A 13,177-nucleotide genomic window follows, 5' to 3' on the forward strand; every position below is an offset into this window, starting at 1 on the left:
TTTCCGCTACTCTTTCTACAACAAATGGACCTGTTTTTATGTTCCTGTTATTGTCAGTTAATGAATTTTGTTGTTCAGTCTTGCCCAGCGATCCACCTGTGTTTTTAGCAGAAACTGGTTTGACCAGTTCAGGTGGGAACAGGTGCATGAGGGTTTTCCTCCCCTTTTACTCAGAAGCAGCACTGCTTACATGTGAACACTTAGATTATGCTATACCACAGAAACCTGCTGCGTAAGATGTAAAGTAAACATCGTGTTTGTTATGTACTGTATGTGTCATCTAATCCAACACAGATGTTTTTCTTGAAATATCCTTGAACAAAGTGAGAGGAAATAATGTTTAATGTTGCTCTACAGTGGTATATTAAACAAATCAGCATCATTCTTGTTACTTTGTACTTGTTCTTTGTAACTCGACACAATGGTCCTTGTGTTTTACTGAAACCAATCTTCCTTCATGTAAAACACAGAAAACATTTTTTATTTAGTAATCTATGACCTCACAGAAACAGTTCATTGTTTTGGTTTCTGGAAAAAACTCAACGTGGTCACTTCCTGTCCTCTCTTAAAGGGATAGTTCACAAAAATGAAATCTCTGTCATCATTAACTCATCCTCAATTTGTACTAAACCAAGTTGATATTTGGAAGACTGTTTTCATTGACTACCATAGTAGGACTAATTAAAATTAAAACTAATTTTTGGGTGAACTGTGCCTTTAATCTCTGAAATGCTTTTGGTCACACACTTTTCCTAGCAACACAACACTCACGTCCGTGATCTATTTCTCTCCCTTTCCCCCATGTGATATTTCTCACATAGAAACCTGAAGTTTGAGAAGAAAGTATGTTAAAGAACCCATATATGGTTCTGGGTCTACAGTGGAAAAAGTTCAAGATACTGACGTACATTCTTACCCTGTCGCACCCTATGAAGTAACCAAAAAACCAGCAGAACTACTCATCCGTTACAACTCCTCCCCCTACCTCTCAGGTTCTTTTAAAGTATCTGCACACGCCTTTGAGAGCATTGCAAAGAGAGTCACTTCAAGCGACAAAGAACAGACTTTAACAGAGAAGCATCATGGTGTCTGCTGGGCTTCAGATGCTGGGCATTGCCTTGGCAATTATAGGATGGATCGGTGTCATCGTGGTCTGCGCTGTTCCCATGTGGAAGGTTACGGCCTTCATCGGCAGTAACATTGTCACGTCGCAGATCTCGTATGAGGGAATATGGATGACCTGTGTTGTGCAGAGTACCGGACAGATGCAATGCAAAGTCTACGACTCCATGCTGGCCCTCTCTTCAGATCTTCAGGCTGCTCGAGCACTTATCATCATTTCCATTGTGATTGGAATCCTGGGCATCCTTCTGTCAATGGCCGGTGGCAAATGCACCAACTGTGTTGAGGACGAGGGCGCCAAATCCAAAATCGGTATAACTGCAGGTGCGATTTTCATCCTAGCTGGTGTGCTGTGTCTGGTCCCAGTGTGCTGGACGGCTCACGTCATCATTCAGGATTTCTACAACCCCCTGGTACATCAGGCACAGAAGAGAGAGTTGGGAGCGGGGCTTTACATTGGATGGGGAGCCGCCGCCCTGTTGATCATCGGAGGAGCTTTGCTTTGCTGCAACTGCCCACCAAAGGAAGAAAGAGGAAACTACACGGCCAAATATAACGCTACTCCTCGATCAGACGCCTCTGCACCCACCAGCAAGAACTTTGTGTGAAACTGTGTAGAACTCTGAAAATGGATTCTGTTTACTATCTTGGTTTGTCCAAGATGAACTTGAAAAGCAGTAATTGAATACTGATGATGCAGGTTTGCCAAATATATTGCCTATATATTTACTGTGGCAAGACAAAAAGAGGAAAACAGGGAACCACGTTTTTTATTCTTATCAGTTAATGAATGCTTGTATTTTAAGCCATCGAGTTTATTTAGATTTTCTTCATACAATGTAATGTTTGCGATGAATGTTTTGTGTTTTTACATTTAAACGTTTATTTTTTATTTTTCAAGTGTTGCAACTGTCGATTTTGTAAATATTTCAGTTTTGTAAAGTAAACCGCAAAATGCTGTTTTCTGAATTAAATTTATGCCGTATGGAAAAATAAAATATGTTGCTATCGCACCTGTGAACTAGGAGTGTCCTTTAATTGTATGAAAATCTGTGTGTATGGGAGTTAACATGCAGGTGTCATAATGCAATCCTCCATTATATCCCTCTCACACCTAAGAGATTTCAAGAGATTGCCTTTAGCCTATACTGTATGCAAAAGGGAGTTGTCTTATTCTGGTATTCCAGAACAGGTCCTACAACATGAAAATGCACATGACATGGCTGAACAGGATTTGTGGCTTAGTGGTTTAGGCATGTGTTTTGTCAGTGCAATGCGCTATGTTTACTTTTAAATTTGATCAGCAAGTTAATTAAAATTAAACTGGTAAATTTCAAAAGTTACAGCCCCATAGATACATAGCAGCTCTGGTGCAAACCACTATTAATGGACCAGGCAGTAAAATCTAGTGGCATCTAGTGCTGAGGTTGCTTATTGCACACGCACCGCACAGACAGACACACAAGCACACACACACACAATGGTTATCTGAGAGGCACACATTAAAGATAAAGGAGAGAGAAACACAAGACAAATATTATAAATTCCTACAGTATATGCAATATTAATTTTAACTTTAAAATTCTAATTCTAAAGCAGCCCCCCCAGACAGGCAAACAGTATACAAATGTTGGCGAGGAACCCAAAACTCCAAAGGAGAAAACAACCCTCAGGAGAACCCAGGCCAAACCAGGGGATTCCAGTTCCCCTCTGGCAAAAAAAGTGACAAGTCTATATATTAACCCCCTGATTTAAATATGAAAATGTTGACATATTTTTTTAATAATAAAGAACAATACATTTATAGCACAACGTAATGCAAATACTGCAAAACCCTCAGAAACATTATTAATAAGATATGTATGCAAACGTTCTCAAAAGCAATTGTCTCACACTGTAAATCCAGAATAGGTATTTAAACAAGAAAATAAGAACTTATGTAAAATAAATTTATAAGAACAGGGCTAAACATGATTTGGTTTGGCATGTGTTTTTTAGCGCAGGATCGATATTTCTAAAGACCTCTGTGATGGCTTCTAAAGTTCAGCGTTATGACTGTATGTCTCAAATCTTAATGAGAGACTTTTGTTCAGATTTTGTTGAAATTTTCAGTCTGGACTTGGTGCAGAAAGCAAATTCCATCAGTTTACTTGTTACTACTATATGAAACTTTCAAAAAGTATGCAAGTGTGTGCCTCACAGGAAACTACAGATATTTCTGCTGAAGAAAATGTGTTTGTGTGAGTGAGAAGAAAATGTGAGAGACAGCCCAAACAAAATTTAAAATTGGCTGACGGTAACTATAGCGTTTTAAAATTAAAAAATGTGGAAGTTTGGGGAAATTAAGATAGTAGTAGTATAATAGTTTTAAGATTAAATAGACAATAAATAGCAAGCTAGCATGTTTTAGCATTGCGTGTGACGCTAACATGTTTCGAACCCTGAAACCAGAAAAATCCTTAGAGTTGTAATGTATAATGTTTTAATGGGTGTACATGTGTAAACATTGGTGACCATATTAGCTAATACTAATAATGATCAAAACATCTACAGGTTTTATCATTCGTAGTTTATGTTCATTTCAGCCTGTCCTAATACTTTTTTTAAACAAAGGTTGCAGTGATGCACATGTAAACTAACACAAACAACCGTATTGGCATTAAATAATATGAACAAAGACTAAAAAAAGCTGAAAAACTATGTTGTTAGCTAATGTATTCACTAATGTTAACAAATACAAATGTATTATTAAATTTTACCATTAAAATAAGCCTTCATACTTTTAATCGTGGCCTAATGGTTAGAGAGTCGGACTCGTGACCAGAAGGTTGCCGGTTCGATCCTCAGGGTCGGCGGGTAATGATTGCGGTGCCCTTGAGCAAGGCACCTAATCCCTACATGCTCCCCGGGCGCTGCAGTGATAGCTGCCCACTGCTCCGGGTGTACTTGTGTTCACCACTTGCTGTGTGTGTGCTCACTTATCACTGGATGGGTTAAATGCAGAGGTCACATTTCGGGTATGGGACACCATAACTGACAAATTGGTCACTTCCTTCACTTCCTCCTAATGCTTGGGCACTAAATAACAATCACGGAAACAAAGAAATACATATTCAATAATAAAACCATGTTACAATACCTAAATAAATATGCAGGGACATTTCAGACCACATCTCTGGAAAAATTGTCCGTAGGGCGTGAGTGCGGGAGTGAATGAGTGAGTGTGTGTGCCCTGCGATGGGTTGGCACTCCATCCAGGGTGTATCCTGCCTTGATGCCCGATGACTCCTGAGATAGGCGCAGGCTCCCCGTGACCCGAGGTAGTTCGGATAAGCGGTAGAAAATGGATGGATGGATTTCAGACCACATATTTATATGGTTTAGTGCCTTGATGCCAGGGGCATAGCCAGAACATTTTTATAGTGGTGGCCAAAAAAATCCTTACAGACAGAAATTCTTTTGTTTCTACCTTTTACACCAATTCTTCATTACACATAGTTTGCTGGTCAAAAACATACAAAAAGAATGTAAAGTAAACAATTTATTTGCAATGCTTTCATAAGTATTTTCCTGCTTACTCTTAAACATGTTTTTTTTGTTAGGCTAATAAAAATTTTGCCATACAAACTTGGAACATTACAAAAAGATAAGATGTTACAAATTACAGGAACATTAGCAAGGGATTAAATGAAACAAAGTGTGTAAAACAAGAAACTGAAGTCATTTTCTGTTATCAACCCCATGTACATTCTTTTATCAATTACACATATATTATAGTGCTGTATATGCACTTTTTCAAATCAAGAAAAATCTAACACCTTAATTCTTTGCAAGACTACATGGAATTGAATTATATAAATCAAATGAAATCATTGCATTTCTTGAAAATATCAGTACACAGACAGTACACTGTCATGAAGCGGTTAGCAGCTTTTAAGCTATTGCGCTAAGACTGTTTGCATCAGTGCGTCAGTGTATGATATCATATTAACGCGAGAGTAATGTTCTAGCATTACTTTCAGTGTATACGTTAAATGATCTGCGCAGCACTCCGTAAACTCCGACACATCTTAAAACTGCTTCGCACAACAGAGGTGGCCAGAAAGGTGGCCATCCATCATTCAGGGGTAGCCGTGGCCACCCATTGCCACCCTGTAGCTACGCCCCTGCTTGATGCGTCAGAGTTAAAGGTTTTTAAACAAATACATATTTTCATTGTTTTTTATTTATCAGACTTTTAAAACTTGTCATTGTTACTGACGACTGCTATGTATTTTCAGCTGAAAAAAAATTGTATGTCTTCATAAAAAGCAAACAATGGACTAAGAAATAAGAGCCTCAGAAAATATCAAATGTCTGCTTCTCTTTTTGTGTCTTTTTCAGCAAAAACTCCACCCATTGCCTGAAGACTATAAAAACAGACAACTAGATCCCCTCAGACACTTTCCACAATCGCTTTTAGCAGTTATGGCATCTCAGGGCATCCAAATCTTGGGCTTTATGCTTGCCATGATAGGCTGGTTTGGAACCATCATCACCTGTTGCCTGCCTATGTGGATGGTCACAGCCTTTATCGGAGCAAACATAGTCACGGCACAAATCATCTGGGAGGGTTTGTGGATGACCTGTGTTGTGCAGAGCACGGGACAGATGCAGTGTAAGGTCTATGACTCCATGCTGGCACTTCCGCAGGACCTCCAGGCTTCACGAGCTATGGCCATCATCTCCATCATTGTGGGTGTCTTTGGTTTCCTGATGGCTGTGGTTGGCGGAAAATGCACAAATTGTCTGGAGAACGAAGCAGCTAAAGCCAGAGCGTGCATTGTCTCCGGGGTAGTTTTCATCATTGCTGGATTTCTTATATTAGTGCCTGTGTGCTGGTCTGCACATTTGCTTATTAGGGACTTCTACAACCCTTTATTAATTTCTGCCCAGCGACGGGAGTTGGGAGCTTGTCTGTATATAGGCTGGGGATCTGGAGGTCTTATGTTGCTAGGTGGTGGACTTCTCTGCTGGAACTGCCCGTCTGATGAAAACAGGCCCTACATAGTAGGCAAATACGCTCCTGCTAGATCTGTGACCCCGGCGATGGATTATGTGTGAATCGTAATATGATAACAATCTTTATTGATGTGGCAACTACTTGACAGTGCAAAATGACTGCGGATGAGGTTTTTGAGATTTGTAAAAACATCATTGTCATATTACCATGAGTTTTTGTCACTTACTGTAAATCCTTGGAAAAACCGATGATTATGTTTCAAATTTGTTTACTAACAATAAAAATGTATTAGCTCAAACAAATGTGTGTTTATTTAATCAAATGTAGTATGGTTAATCAGAACATCCTATCATGTCACATGAAGACATTTATCTACATTTTTTTCTTTTTCACGTTCTCTCTGAGGTACACACTTCTGCTTCACAGCTTCAGTTTTGTGTTCACTTCTTTTGTCCCCCATACAAAGGATAAGCAGTTAGCGTTGTCATAGAGAAACCTCTGCACTCCAACCAATGTGCAAAAGTAAACAACCAAAGGCATTAATTACAAAGCACTGGAAAATTACAAAAAACTATATTGTGACAATTCTGCCCTAGAAAAATTTAACTAGAAACATGAAAATAACGTGTTTACTTATGACAAATTAAGTGTAACTATTTATGTAAGAGCTTTCATAAGTGTTATATTTCAACATTGACAATGAAACCAACTCATTTTCACTCATCACATATTCAAAGCCTGTTAATAACTTTTAGTTACAATATACTTTGTAACTTAAATAAGATGCAGTTAATAGGTGACTATTAAAATGAAACAAAGATCCTCTTCGAAAAGTTCTTTATACAAACTCTTTTCCAGTTGAGTTTGATGTTGGTGCAGGGTATTTGGCCACTAATGCTCGTTCCTCTTTTGTACACTGACAGCACAGTATTGCGCCCCCGATGAGCAGAAGCCCCGCTGCACCCCAGCCGATGTAGAGAGACGCACCGAGTTCCCTTCTCTGCGCATCTGGGAGGAGCGGATTAAAGAAATCTCGGATGATGGTGTGTGCTGACCAGCAAACAGGTGTGAGACACAGCAGTCCACCTATGATGAAAAACACCCCCGCAGATACGACAACTCTTGCCTTCGCGATTTTGTTCCCAATACAAGTGGTGCATTTCCCTCCTGCGACCGCCAAGAGGATGCCGATAACAGAGACCAAGATTGATATGACAACCAAAGCCCGCGCAACCTGTAGGTCCAGGGACAGGGCGAGCATTGAATCGTACGCCTTACACTGCATCTGTCCTGTGCTCTGTACGACACAGGCCATCCACAGTCCTTCCCAGGTAGTCTGCGCCGTAATGATGTTGTTGCCGATAAAGGCTGTAACCCTCCACATGGGAAGGATGCAGGTGAGGATGTCTCCAAGCCACCCGAAGAACGCGAGAGCAATTCCTAAAATCTGAAGCCCCAAAGATGCCATGACTTTTGTTTGTGCCTTGTATAAAAATCCTTTTTTCGTTTAACTCAACTGGAGGACAAGTTTATACTCAACTGCTCGGGGTGGGATTTTAAGTTTTATGAGACAGGGACTGCAAGGCAGATAAATGTGAGACAACCCTTTGTCTCTTGGCATCCCTGAACTGGGGCCATAACAGGGTTGCGAAGTCGAACAAATCCCTGTATGCAGAAAGAACAGCCTGCTTGCACTTCTTTATTTGGATACTTTATTTTCTGTAATCAAATATATGACACTGGTTGACTTTTAATATTAAATGTCAATTATAGAATTTAATTATTTAATGAAAAAAAAATGTATTGTCTTTGTAGTACTTGTAATTGCACTTTCTCAAAAAACAAACTGTGGTCCTGAAACTTTCACCCTGCCGTACTGAAGGATCACACAACACAGCTCTGCAATGCATATATCAGTTTATGGACTTCCTCTATGTTTATGGGTGAAGTTTGGAAGAATGTAAGTGACTGTAAAGGTCACAATTCAAGCTGACTTAGGAGTACTTTCTTAAAGTGACAGGACTAATCAGTGGTCCATATAAACACATAACCGATCTGTGGAGCCAGAATTCTTGCTAGTTGGAAGGGGATCAAATACTTATTTTACTTACGGAAATTTAAATAAATGTATAACCTTTATATAAAACAAATTACCCTGAATTTGTTTATATTCTTTCTCTATCATTAAAAAAAACCTACCAAAAAAGTTATAGACCCTTCATTTCTTTTTTAAGCAGGCAAACTTAAAAAATCAATAGCCAATGACAGCTGGGGTGACTTGCTGGTTTTGTTAAAAAATCAGCCACCCGTAGCTGGAATCTGCTTCCAAAAGACATCAGACGTTCACCAACAGTAGCTACTTTTAAATCTAGATTAAAAACACACTTGTTTAGCTGTGCATTCACAACCTGAGTACTGTGCTGGTTTACATCAACTGCACTTCTATTTCTATTTCTAATTTATTTTATTTTTGCTCTTATTCCTCTTATATATACACACTCACATTTTTAATCAATTTTATTGCTTTTATTGTTTCTTAAAATCTAAAGTATTTGTGATCTTAAACCATTTGCATTTTAAAGATATGTTTTATTTCTTTCTGTCAATCATTTTATGTAAAGCACTTTGAATTGCCCTTGTGTATGAAATGTGCTATATATAAACTTGCCTTGCCTTGCCTTAATCACTGTCTTACAAAGCCAGTTAAGAGTTACATTTAGCCTTAGATGGTATATGCCAGGGGTCTTCAACTACTTTTCTTTTAGAGCCAGATCCAAAAGTCTTAATAAGATCCTCATTTCTTCTGTTATTTTGTATTTCTTTTCTTTATTGCGTTTTGGTTCATTTTATACAGTTTTGTTGCACACAAATATTGCATCATGTATTTGTGTCTTTTCATGAGATTAAATTAAAAAGGATTTTGTCTCTTTCAATGTATTTTATAATGCGTTACTTTAACCCAAAATTGCTGCTCATTTATTCACCCACAGTCCCCCAGTACATCCAAGATGTGGGTGGCATTGTTTTTTCAAGAAGTTATTTGGTTGAATTATTGAAAGTTAAAACAAATGTCTAAAACGCAAATACAAAAGCAATCCCTGCACTGTGTGACGTTAAATTAGCGTCTTATAAAGCGAATCAATTGGTGACATCTTTGGGTGAGTTCCAATCACATTCATGTGCCCCACGCCCTCAGAAGGGCAGATCCTTTGTAGTGCGAGTTCTGGAGGGAGATGAACAAGAGTTTTTCGTAAATATAGCCGTTTAAATCATAAGGAATGCCGTAATTAAAATATATGATACAACAGTTCACGTGGTGTACCCTTCCTGCAGCTAGCCTACTTTCAAGGGTACAAGACGCATTTTAGATCGTGACCTATCGCGTGCGCATCCCGACTACCGGTGGCTGTGGATTTACATTTAACGTTATTCATTTGGCAGACGCTTTTATCCAAAGCGACCTACAAATAAGAGCATATACACATTTTATCAACACGCTAAACCGTACAGTTGGTTTACCAAATTGATTATTATAACGTTGTAAATAACATTACGTTTCTTGGACAGACCAATCAGTCCTGTCTGTGAGGTAGATGGAGATTTCATGTAGCTCAGTGGTTGGAGCATGGCGCCAAGGTTGTGGGTACATTCCAGGGGATTGCATATACTTAGAAACATAATAGTACAATGCACAACAATGTAGGTCGTTTTGTAAAAGTATCTGCCAAATGCATAAAGTTAAACGCAAATATGTATACAATACCTAAAGCACAGGTTTTATCCGCTGGCCATATTCTGTCCACATTTGTAAACCAAGTGAAAACCCAGTTGTTTTGTGATTATCCTATTTCTAAACACAGCCTGCTAAGAAATCAGAAACCATTACATACATTCTAGTGGTTTCCATTAAAATACCATTATGATGGAGTCAACTGCAGGGTTCAGACAATTTATTGAAACTCTCAGACAAACCCCGAAGAGTCTGCCGGTGCAAAGAGAATCACCACAACCGCCGTAGCGGGACAAGAGCTAACAACAAGGCAGTCACTAATAAATGGGTTTGAGCGCTCGACCGTGAGAGAGGGGCAAAGTGGCAAGCACAAGAGAGTCTTAATATTCAATAAAGGGGTTATCAGCCCTGCAGCGAGGGTACAGAAAATATAAAGTCTCACATGGTCTATGTGGACAGCCTTACGAAGCACCTGTGACTGGCAGAGGTGTGAGACAGTCCTTGAAAGTGGCAGTTTTTAATTTTCCAATGATCAGAATTTGGCAACTAAATCCACTGAAATAAAATCCACTGGGTGAAAACCCTCAAACAGAGAAATCCACTTAAAATGCAAATAATCCACAAGGGAAGATCCCTACAGGTGAGTGTAATCCCCTTAATAGAGAGTCCGGACAGCGGAGAGATACCACTTGGCAAGAGAAGGCGATCGCTGGGTAGAATGGTAAAAATATGTAGACACACAGAAATGAACTAAACACTGGAGCCAAGACAAGACACAACAAGGTGAGCATCATCTCAAAAAGTAGCAAGAGTAGACAAGGTTATGGAACGGTGGAACCCAAAGGGAATAAACTCTTAAGGTCCGACACAGGACAAATGACTACACGAGGAATATAAAGGGGGAGGATTAGAAGAGAAAACAAGAAACCAGCCATGGAGAGAGAATTAGTGAGAAGATTCAAGCGATGTCATTCAAACCTCCATAATCAATACAAGGACAAAGGGAGCCGTCCTTCTTCCCAACAAAGAACCCAGCCTCTCTTTCAGGACCGAAAGGGAGTACAAGCGACCCTTAGGCGGAGAAGTGCCTGGGAGAAGGTCAATGGAACATTCGTAGGGCCGATGTGGAGGAAGAGAGGGGGGACGGGATTTACAGAGGACCGTACTAAGATCATGATACTCCACCGGGACGCCAACCAAGTTGCACCTGAGGAAGACAAGATACAGAAACAGGAGAGGAAGCAAGACCAAGACAAGATACATGACACGATGGGCTCCAGATGAATACAGAACTAGATTGCCAGTCCACGTGAGTGTTGTGTTAGTCAAGCCACGGACTCCCCATATCAACCTGGTTCCTGGTGCATCGAGGATGAACAACACAATGTTCTTGTGGTGGTTACCAGAGACTCAAAGACTTACGCTAGGGGTGACATGAGAAATGGTTGAGAGGTCGGTCCCCCAGCAACTTTGTGTCCAAGGGCTTGTCAAGCGGTATGGCAGGAATGCCCCATTCCCGGATTGTGTTGGAACTAATGAAATTCCCTTTTGCCCCAGAGTCTAGCAGAGCATGGCCGGTGTGGTAGGTTCCCTGGAACTGAAGTCGGCACTGTAGCAAGGTGCGATTGAGAGGTGAGGAAGATGAAGTGATAGTGCCCACCCAGATCTTCTGGTTCATGGGTGGGCCTTTGCTTTTAACAGGCAATGTAGTGCGAAGTGACCGGTCTTGCCACAGTATAAACAAAGTCCTTGAGTCTGGAGTAACTGCTTCTGCTGTGGGGTGAGACGTAGACAACCCAGCTGCATGGGTTCAGGATTAATTTGTGGATTTGCCAAATTGGATTATTCAGTATGGGAGGTGAGCACCAAGAGGTGTTGCAAAGGTGCAACTGTCGACGGCAGTTAAACCGACAATTATTTATTTTATTAAGAAATAATAAAATCCACTGGGTGTAAACCCTCAAACGGAGAGATCCATTTGAGAGGAGAATAATCCACTTGGTGACAAAACTCGCGAACAGAGAGATCCACTTGAGATGAGAATAATCCACAAGAAACATTTGAAACGACAAGATCCCCACAGGTGAGTGTAATCCACTTAATAGAGAGTCCTGACACCGGAGAGATTCCACTTGGCAAAAGATAAACCAAACTGGAACAACATGGCAGAAACCACTCGGGGAGGAGGAGGCGATGGCTGGGTGGAATGGTCAAGATTTGTAGACACCCGGAACAAGTTGAGTGTCATCTCAAACGCTAGACTAGAAGACTAGGTAAGGCTAGGTAAGGCTAGGTAAGGCTAGGTAAGGCTAGGTAAGGCTAGGTAAGGCTAGGTAAGGCTAGGTAAGGCTAGGTAAGGCTAGGTAAGGCTAGGTAAGGCTAGGTAAGGCTAGGTAAGGCTAGGTAAGGCGATCGATCCCAAAGAGAATAAACTCTAAAGGTCTGACACGCGACGAATGATAACACGAGGAATATAAAGGGGAGCAGATTAGAACAGAAAAAAGAAACCAGCCGTGGAGAGAGAATTAGTGAGAAGATCCAGATGAAAGCGGGGAAAATCTAATGAGTAGATAACGAGAGGGGAGCAGTGAAGCACGTGCACTCCGAACACGTGGCGAGCTGTCAAAACAGCGTCACTTGTCCGACAAAACAAAAACAGAGGACAACACGGAGAAACAGGAAGTGCTAGACCCGAGACCCAACACCTTTAAGACAATAGATTACTGCTGACTTTTGCAGCTGATCGACACGTATATTAACATGTTATGTTATGTTATGTTATGTTATGTTATGTTATGTTATGTTATGTTATGTTATGTTATGTTATGTTATGTTATGTTATGTTATGTTATGTTATGAGATGTATGTATTTATGCTAGAACAGGTGTATGTTTGTTGTGCCTTGAGGACTACAACTTTCTCTGTTAACTTATCTCTAACGTTAAAAAAATTGATAATTATTTCAATTCAGTACTTCTGATTGATCTCGTATTTTAGCATCTTTCCACTTTCAGTTATAGGTTTATCGTTTTCTCTACTTAAAGGAAAGCGATGGGTGAAATAATTTATACAAATGTTGCCTTTGTAGCCCTATGAATCTCTCTTTTCAAATCTCTCTAAATAGATAAAAGGTCACTTTAAAATAGGTTAACTGACAGCTTCAGTCTTTTGATAGGCTAACGTAACCACGTCTCAACTTGTTACATTTCATTTGTTTTATTTTCATGTTTTCATAGAGGTCATAGTATTTTTTTAAGTCTTACCTCAGATATTCGAGCAGAATTTTTGAAACGGTTAAGGTTTTGAGCTGCGCCAATGCAAGA

The 13,177-nt window shown here is 40.0% G+C and overlaps 3 protein-coding genes across 3 annotated transcripts; 2 read left to right on the forward strand and 1 right to left on the reverse strand.

The window, feature by feature from the left end:
* Window positions 1–1,019: 1,019 nt before the first annotated feature.
* Window positions 1,020–2,135, forward strand: cldnb (claudin b). Its single transcript, XM_056730439.1, has one exon. The coding sequence runs from the start codon at window positions 1,083–1,085 to the stop codon at window positions 1,728–1,730; it is 648 nt and encodes a 215-aa protein (XP_056586417.1). The 5' UTR covers window positions 1,020–1,082; the 3' UTR covers window positions 1,731–2,135.
* A 3,454-nt stretch (window positions 2,136–5,589) lies between these two features.
* On the forward strand, window positions 5,590–6,225 carry LOC130407508 (claudin-4). The gene has a single exon (XM_056730440.1). The coding sequence runs from the start codon at window positions 5,590–5,592 to the stop codon at window positions 6,223–6,225; it is 636 nt and encodes a 211-aa protein (XP_056586418.1).
* Window positions 6,226–6,899: 674 nt separating this feature from the next.
* Window positions 6,900–7,640, reverse strand: LOC130407511 (claudin-like protein ZF-A89). The gene has a single exon (XM_056730443.1). It carries the CDS (start codon window positions 7,590–7,592, stop codon window positions 6,963–6,965), a length of 630 nt encoding a protein of 209 aa, XP_056586421.1. The 5' UTR covers window positions 7,593–7,640; the 3' UTR covers window positions 6,900–6,962.
* Between the last annotated feature and the right edge of the window lie 5,537 nt (window positions 7,641–13,177).

This window comes from Triplophysa dalaica, chromosome 19 (genome assembly GCF_015846415.1).
Source record: "Triplophysa dalaica isolate WHDGS20190420 chromosome 19, ASM1584641v1, whole genome shotgun sequence".
Lineage (NCBI taxonomy): Eukaryota > Metazoa > Chordata > Actinopteri > Cypriniformes > Nemacheilidae > Triplophysa > Triplophysa dalaica.

Excerpts from the sequence above, each read along its gene's own strand:
- cldnb (XM_056730439.1), top strand. The coding sequence starts at position 1,083 with ATGGTGTCTGCTGGGCTTCAGATGCTGGGCATTGCCTTGGCAATTATA.
- LOC130407508 (XM_056730440.1), top strand. The coding sequence starts at position 5,590 with ATGGCATCTCAGGGCATCCAAATCTTGGGCTTTATGCTTGCCATGATA.
- LOC130407511 (XM_056730443.1), bottom strand. The coding sequence starts at position 7,592 with ATGGCATCTTTGGGGCTTCAGATTTTAGGAATTGCTCTCGCGTTCTTC.